Here is an 8,616-nt window from a genome sequence, read left to right on the forward strand (position 1 = left end):
AACGTAGGTCTGTCTTAATACGTGAATCGAATAGATAGGAATGTATTTTTAGTTTACATTTTGATTATAGTTGTGTGGAAATAATGCTTGGGGCGGGGTGTCTGTCCTTTCTTGTGATTGACTTTTGAATTTTGAATTACTTGTATGTCTTATTGTCAGGGCGCTGTAATAGCGCTTAAATGGAATAAATATTTAAAAAAAACCTTCAGATCAGATTGAATTTCAATTTGTCCGGTTGGAATAACAGTTAGTGTCAACATTTTATAAAAGAAACACTTCTTCTATACATACAGATAAAATACAAACTTTTAAATGATGATGATGATGATGATGATGATGATGATGATGATGAACTTGCGAGCGGCACTTGATGCACGCAAAGTGAAATAGTTTAGAACAATGGCAAGGCGCGTGAGCGGCAAACTGATGCTCGTAAAGGAAAAGAAGCACAATGGATGTGTGCGATTGTGTCATCTCGCTTTTGAAAACTAGTAAACAATGGCAACGTGACTAGTTTCTTACTTGCCAACCAATCAACGCGCATAGTTTTCGCGCTCGTCTTCTATAAATTGGGTACAGAAGTTTTAAAATACACATTCAGAAATATCAGTATGGAGGAATGTCTTGCTTGCCATCAAGAAGTCACTGACGAACAAGAAGCATTACAGTGCGATGGGTGCCAGCAATGGCAGCACAGAACCTGCGGCACGGGAGTGTCTCGCGCCGAATATCGTGCTGCTCTGCGCGAAGGTCGACTCGAATGGGCGTGTAGGGCCTGCCGAGAAGACATTGGGCTACATGACATGTACGCTAATGACATTGGCGAGTTCCAGGAACCTGAACAACATTTGGAGCCGGAATTGGAGGACGTCTACCCCCCGCCCCAGCCAGATGCTGAGCCAGCAGACTTTGGGAGACCTGTGCAATACACCCGTCTCCCAAGAACAAGCAGTCGTGGGCAGGTAACTTCATTTGTTTATGGTTTAATGATAATTTTGTATGATAATCATCCTATACTTGTAAAAAATTTCACTGTTCCCTGGTATAGCTATGTGACTTGTTAATTGATAACTGTATGATTAATCTGATTGGTAATATGGTTTGACTTTTCCACAGGAAACCTTGGTTGACAGTGATGGTTACCAGTACACTCAGAAGGTAGACAAAAGGCGATCCAACATCAACTGGCGCTGTTGTGTACGGAACAAACACACAACGTGCAAGGCAAGCATAATCGAGAGAAATGGCCTGTACATTAAGGGACTGCAAGGGCACACATGTGGAGCTATGCCAGTTAAAGCGACTTTATATATTCTTATTACATAATAAAGTAAAGGTACAAGTCGGTATAGTTTGTATATATATATATATATATCTATATATATTATATATATACATGTGTATAAGAGACAGATCATGTGCTATAGAAGTGGAAGACTATAATGTATTGGGAATGTACCTCTCTCTCTGGTAGGGCCTACAGTACAATCAGTTTAAAAGTAAGGTATAGGATAGTGTGGATTTTTAAACATTTTTCTATTGGTAATGTTAAAAATAAGTGTCAAGGAAAGTAAGTATGATTGTTGGAAAAAATGGTCAACATTTTATTTTGAATTTTTACCCTGACCTTCGCCTGGGCGAAGTGGGCGAATGTCTGTATCTAATTAGCATGAATTTCGTAAGCCAGGACCCATAGTATTTTGTTACGTTTCTTCACAGAGGGGGAAAACGAACCCCCCACCTGAACCCCCTGGATCCGCCACTGTGATTAGAATCCAATATAGAATTTAAACTAACAAAAACAACACATCCAAAACAAGTCTGTTATATTAGGCCTGTATTGAAAAAAAAATTTAAATTCAAAAATTCGGCCAAATTCGGCCAAATATAGTTTTGCCGTGATTTTTCAAACGTTACGGCCAGGCAAATTTTTATACGGCCAGATTTGCACATTGGTTATCACTTTTTTTAGGACGAGAAAATGTAGCTAAAATGCGCAGAGGTATCAAGGTAAAGGCTACAGAAAACCCATTTACTTCAGCAGCAGAAATAGTGGAGAACGCGCTGCAAGAAGATATTGGAGTTGGCAATATTACTGTCCATCCTACGCTTCCAAAACCAGTTAACCTTTGCCAGCAAGCGAACCGAAAACGCAAGTTAACAAGACCGAATCATCCACTGGATTTACAGTTTGTTTTAGACCATGATCACATTCCTCCAGATTTCTTTAAGAAGGATGTCCATGTCGATCAACAACGTCATGTGGTGTTTGCAACCGACCAAATGTTAACCCTTCTTCGCAGGGCAAGAAATTGGTGAGTAAAGCTGAATTCAAGGGATAAATATTTGGTATACATTCAGTTGGTATACATTACTTATTGATTATTGGATCACTTTAAAGGCATGGGATTGGTCAAATTGTAATTGTAAATTAAATCATAAACATTCAGGTTTAAAGGGCAGTGATAAAAAACAGGTTTTTTAAACCAAGCACATTATTCTGATTCACTGCAAATTATACATGTAAGTACCCTATGATTTCTTGCAGGTACCTTGATGCCACATTCAAACTGGTAAAAGAACCGTTCATGCAGCTTTTCAGCATTCACAGTTTTGTTAAATGCAACGAATGCATAAAACAAGTGCCGCTTACCTTTGCGATGATGTCTTCTCGTCGAATGGAAGACTATGTAGCTGTGTTGGAAGCTGTCATTGAACTACTACCAGAATATGCTGTCACTAAAATCGTTGCCGACTACGAAGCATCTATTTGGCAGGCATGTAGGAGACTCTTTCCGGATGCAACAATAGTTGGGTGCTTATTCCATTTTACGCAGGTATATATATATTTTTTCACACTCACTATTATATATGTACACACATATATAATGTATATATGTATGTATGTATATACATTAAATATATATATGTATGTATGTATGCATATATGTGTATATATATATAGATATATATATATACACATATATATATAGATATATTTTTCTTCTACTTTTTCTACTAATTAACCTTATGTTGATCATTATAGTGTGTCTTCAGGAAGATACAAGAAATCGGCCTGCAACGCGCATATGGTAATGATGCTGGCACACACGAGGTAAGACTAATCTCAAAATGACTTTTTTTTCTGCTTGTTTTCGTCTAAACTTTTAAAAAATTTAACTCTACGTTACATCACTTACTAAAACTAAATTGATTATACATATTTGCTTTCATTTCATGTATTCGCCCAAGCCCGTCATATGCCGTCCATGGTTCCTTACCTGATGTGGGTACACGCTGGCATATTGTTCGCTATAGCAGGTTGAACTCTTCAGTTGTTTTTGACAAATCAACATTTATATTAAATTACCATTATCATATATTGTATTTTTGTTTTTTAATGAGTACTAATATATCATATCACTTACCTTTCCCCTTCAGTTGTTGAGACAGTTGATGGCACTGCCATTGTTGCCTGTGGAGCACATCACTCCGATTTTTGACTACCTGCAGCGGAATGCAGGAGATGCAGCCCCAGTACGTGAGCTCTTGATGTACATGCGGACAACATGGGTAGAAGGCAATACCTTCACGCCAACTGATTGGTCAGTATTCGCTCAAGCCACACGCACAAACAATGACTTGGAAGGTTACCACAACCGACTGAACCGCAAAGGTCGACGTGGTAAGAACTGATTTTTAAATGATTATGATGTTATGATAATAATGCTTGGAATATAATGATAATAACACCCAAAATGTACTGTAACATTTGAAATCGGGTTTGGTCGCAATTCTTTTGATCTAATGGCAGACCTACCTAATGGTAATATTATGTTTATTCCAAACACTTGTACTGATATTTCCTTCCCAAATTGGTAATGATACAAGTTACCGATGATATGTGTTTGCATGCATCTCCCTGAATATGTTTTGTAAATATTTTCTTTCAGCCAAACTTCAATTCTATTTGATGCTGGAGCTGCTGTACCAGGAATCCCAGAATGTTGCCATCACCGCAGAACTTGTTTATAGAGAAGACCTGACGAGAGTGCAACATCTTTCATCTAAGCGCTCCAGCATTCTTCTGCATTTATGTCCAAGGTATCTAGGTATGTTGCTAATCTTTCTGGCTCAAATGCTTATTGGCATAAGGTTAAACAGGACCAACAATATTCTTTACATTTTCATCAGCTGACATGCATTGGCCTGAACTTTATTCTCTCTTTGGACAGAACAACAGAAGTACCAGTGAAATTAGACAGCAAAATTTACTACAAAATCCAAATCTTGTTGATTGGTTATTTACTCAAAGACTAGAAAGCTTCATTAAGCACTGGTTGTACAATAGTCTTGATGCAAAATGGCATTGGTTTAGATATGAATACCAAAGTAGAGGTAGTATACACTGCCATGGAACTGCTAAACTAAAAAATGACCCTGACTAAGATTGCCTTGAAAGGTTTTATGGCACAAAATATAAGACTCAACATGACATTGATACAAAAGAACTAAATCAAGATATTGAAGCTGGCAAGAAAGCTGCTGACATAGCTTCCCAGTATGTTGATTGGTTGTTATCAACTGTCAATCCAAACCCACCAGAAATATCAACTGTCAATCCAAACCCACCAGAAATAGACACATGGATTAGGCCCCAAGTACATCCATGCAAGAGGTCTTATAAAGATATTGATAATTCAGAAGTAAGTTCTGATTACATAGATATCTTAAATACTGTTCAACGACATACTCGCTGTAGTACAAATTATTGTCTGCGGGAAAAAAAGCATAATGAATCTGTGTTAAAATGTAGGTTTCACTTTCCATTTGAATATTGTTCACAAACAAAAATAGAATTTGAACAAGTTAACACTATTGGTGATCCACAATAGAGAGCAAAGCTTATCACTAAGAGAAATGATCCCAGACTGAACAACCACCAACAAATACAGCTACAAGGATGGAGAGCAAACTGTGATATTCAAATTGTTATTGATCACTATGCATGTGTTGAATACCTCACAAAATATGCAGCTAAAGGGGAACCAAGGTCACCAGTACTTACACAAGCATTTAATTCCATTGTCCAAATAGTAACAGTGATCCACACAAAGTTATGAAAAAAGTGGTAATGAAAACCCTTGGTCAGAGCATGGTCAGAGAGATTATGCTGCTCAAGAAACAATGCATCATTTATTAGGATTGAAATTATATTCTTCATCATTCAAAGTTATTCCTGTTAGTCTTAATGGCTCCCGTAGAGTACAAATGAATTCATCTCTTGAAAATAGTACTAATAGATGTACAGGCAACTCGCCTCTAGATATTTATGCTATCAATATGACAACTCACCAGCGATACTCAATCTTAACTTTATTGAATTTACAACAAAATACAAAGTTCTCAATGGAAATCTGACAAAACTACCAGACAATATTCCTCGTATCTTTCCTACTTATTCGGCTAATCCGAAAGGAGCATATTTTGCCTCGTATTGTAAATATCAACTCTTAAGATATAAGGCTTGGAGAGAAACCCAAAATAATGCATGGGACAATCAAGAACCATGTGAAGAAGTATTTATTACTAAATGGCAAGAATTTCTACAAACACAATATGCAGAAACCAATGTACCAAACTGGTTTGATAAACTTCAAACTGTCATTCAAAGTCAACAAGAACTAGAAAGTCTCCCTTCTCACAGGTTAACACAGAGCGTGAAGAATGGATGATCATATCTGATCTTTACACTTCATTTGAAAATTATGAAATAACACAAACAAATCATAATTGGCATCAAGGTCGAGCCAGCTACACCAATCAACAAATTGGTGAAATGCCTACTTGGATTATAAAACCACAAAAGAACATTCAACTATTGCTGTACAACAAGACTATGATTACTTCCGCCATATTTTGAGTATTGTTCGAAAAATATCAAACTTTCAATTTAATAGTGTGTGTTTCAGGCTATCTCACCGTGCCTACCTAAAAAAATTACATTTGTTTTCCACTTTTTAACATTGTCACTTTTTGAACAAAAGTGCTTATCTCGCCGAGTTGAGCACTTAGTGCAAACTTTTGACTTTCAGTAATATTTCGAGTACTGTTAAGAAAAACTACAAACTCTGAATGGAATAGTGTGAGTTTGAGGATATTTCACTGTGTTTAAGAAAAGAAAATACAATTTGACTCAACTTTTAAATATTGTCACTTTTTTGACTTATTTCCGCATTATTTCGAGTACTGTTCCGAAAAAAATCAAACTTTCAATGGAATATTGTTTGTTTCAGGCTATCTCAGCTTGCCTAACTAACAAAAATTTACATTTGGACTCAACATTTTAACATTGTCAGTATTTGAAAAAATGTGCTTATCTCGCCGAGTTGAGCACTTAGTGCAAATTTTTTGACTTTTCGCCATATTGTTCCGAAAAAATTCAAACTTTCAATGGAATAGTGTGTGTTTCAGGCTTTCTCAGCATACCTAACTAAAAAAAATGACATTTGTTCTAAACTTTTTAACACTGCCACTTTTTGTACAAATGTGCTTATTTCGCCGAGTTGACCACTTAGTGCAAATTTTTGACTTTCAGCCGTATTTTGAGCACTGTTAAGAAAAACTTCAAGCTTTCAATGGAATAGTGTGTGTTTGAGGATATTTCATCGTGCCTAAGATAAAAAAATTACATTTTGACTCAACTTTTTGATATTGTCACTTTTTGAACAAAAGCGCTTATCTTGCCGAGTTGAGAACTTGGTGCAAATTCTTGATTTTCTGCCGTGTTTCGAGTACTGTTCCGAAAAAATTCAAACTTTCAATGGAATAGTGTGTGTTTATGGCTATCTCACCGTGTAAACTAAAAAAAATTACATTTGGAATCAATTTTTAAAGTTGTGACTTTTTGAACAAAAGTGTTTATCTTGCCGAGTTGAGCACTTAGTGCAAATGTTTTACTTATTTTCGCCATAACTCGAGTACTGTTATGAAAAACTTCAAACTTTAAATGGAATAGTGTGTGTTTAAGGTTATTTCATCGTGCCTAACAAACATTAAAAAAAACATCTATTTGATGAAAATATGGTTTTGCGACGCATATTTGTAATTATCTTTTGGGAAAAGGGAAGTAATAATAAAGGCCATATTTGCTCACAAGTTTTAAGTATGCCTAATAATTGCGATTAATGGTACTACAAACTGGTATCCAGTAGACTGTATTTTTACTAACTCATGAACATGCTCTTATGTTGAAAATACTGTGTAGTGATATAATAATCTTTGTATTATAATTTCTCATAGACGTACAATTACGACAGTGAGCCACTGTACTCCAGGTAATTTTCCATTTGTTGTCTAATAGTAATCCACATACCAAATTATCTTCATTCATGATTGCATGCTTACAGATTATTTATTGTTTTTAATAAGGAAGACTACCTTCATAAGTTCTGAAAGTGGCGGCTCCCGGCATCATATAGAGAAGAACGACCTGACAAATTAAAAAAATGACGGCTTATCATTATCTATCCAATCTAGTAAAACTTGGGGGTTGGGGGAACATTTTTTAATAGATATGGAAACTAATATGGATATTGTCTTAAAGATATTCGGAGTGATGCAAGATGCACACTTACGAAATTATTAGGCCTACCAGTTTATGATTTTTTTTATCCATTTTAAGTGATTATGAAAGTGAAGAAAAGGAAGAAACTGATGGAGAAAGTGATGAAGTAAATGAAGAAAGGTAATTCATTCATTCATTCAGGTTTTATAACACTAATATTAGTTCTTTGTGGTTGTAAACCGAATCCGGGGACGGGAAGCATTTCTTTTTTAAATGTGATATGGAAACTAATATGGATATTGGCTGAATGATATTCGAAGTGATGCAAGATACACATTACGAAATTATTACTACTAGTTTATGATTTATTTTTTTCCCTTTTAAGTGATAATGAAAGTGAAGAAAAGGAAGAGACTGGAGAAAAAAGTGATGAAGTGAATGAAGAAAGGTAATTAATTAATTCATTCATTAACGCTTTATAGCATTAATATTGGTTATTATGTGATGCATAACTTCAAAAGAACAGCTTAGGATAGCTCAGTCGGTTAATCTGGTGGTAGTCACTGTGTATACATTGTTTAGTGAACCGCCGCCCGCAATTAATTTTAATTAAAAATAAAATTATATTCATTGCCAATTAGCTCACCTGCCACCACGAAAAAATCGTATTACACCTACCTCTGGCTTGAAATCTCAAAAAATAAATTATGTATATTTCTTCTTCAATTATATAAATTTTAAAAAAAAAACATTTAAAATTCCATTACTACACTGTATTAATTCACCAATCACATTTTATTTTTTATCTGTAAAAATGTTTTTTTTTTTTTTTTTTTTAAAGTATTTGCAAAATTAGAAAACAAAATTTTATTTTTATTATTTTCCGCCCTGCTTGGACGATTTTTTTTAAATATTTGTTCCTGAAACAAGGTATAAATAAGTATAGCCTTACAAATCAGTTACCATTAAACAATGATTGGATAAAATGGCTCTAGAATTTTCATAACTGAATAGCTGTAAATTATAACGTTATACGGATTTTTTTTTAT

The 8,616-nt window shown here is 35.1% G+C and overlaps 1 protein-coding gene across 1 annotated transcript; it reads left to right on the forward strand.

Annotated features, from left to right (window-relative positions):
* The first annotated feature begins 490 nt into the window (after positions 1–490).
* On the forward strand, positions 491–7,743 carry LOC117115332. Its single transcript, XM_033259080.1, has 9 exons — positions 491–962; positions 1,117–1,294; positions 1,973–2,315; positions 2,549–2,837; positions 3,047–3,115; positions 3,442–3,685; positions 3,954–4,104; positions 7,303–7,337; positions 7,685–7,743. Exons 1-9 carry the CDS (start codon positions 612–614, stop codon positions 7,735–7,737), a joined length of 1,713 nt encoding a protein of 570 aa, XP_033114971.1. The 5' UTR covers positions 491–611; the 3' UTR covers positions 7,738–7,743.
* The last annotated feature ends 873 nt before the right edge of the window (positions 7,744–8,616 follow it).

Source organism: Anneissia japonica, unplaced genomic scaffold, assembly GCF_011630105.1.
Source record: "Anneissia japonica isolate Jap-2015-1 unplaced genomic scaffold, ASM1163010v1 scaffold287800_len1627635_cov199, whole genome shotgun sequence".
Classification (NCBI taxonomy): Eukaryota; Metazoa; Echinodermata; class Crinoidea; order Comatulida; family Comatulidae; genus Anneissia; species Anneissia japonica.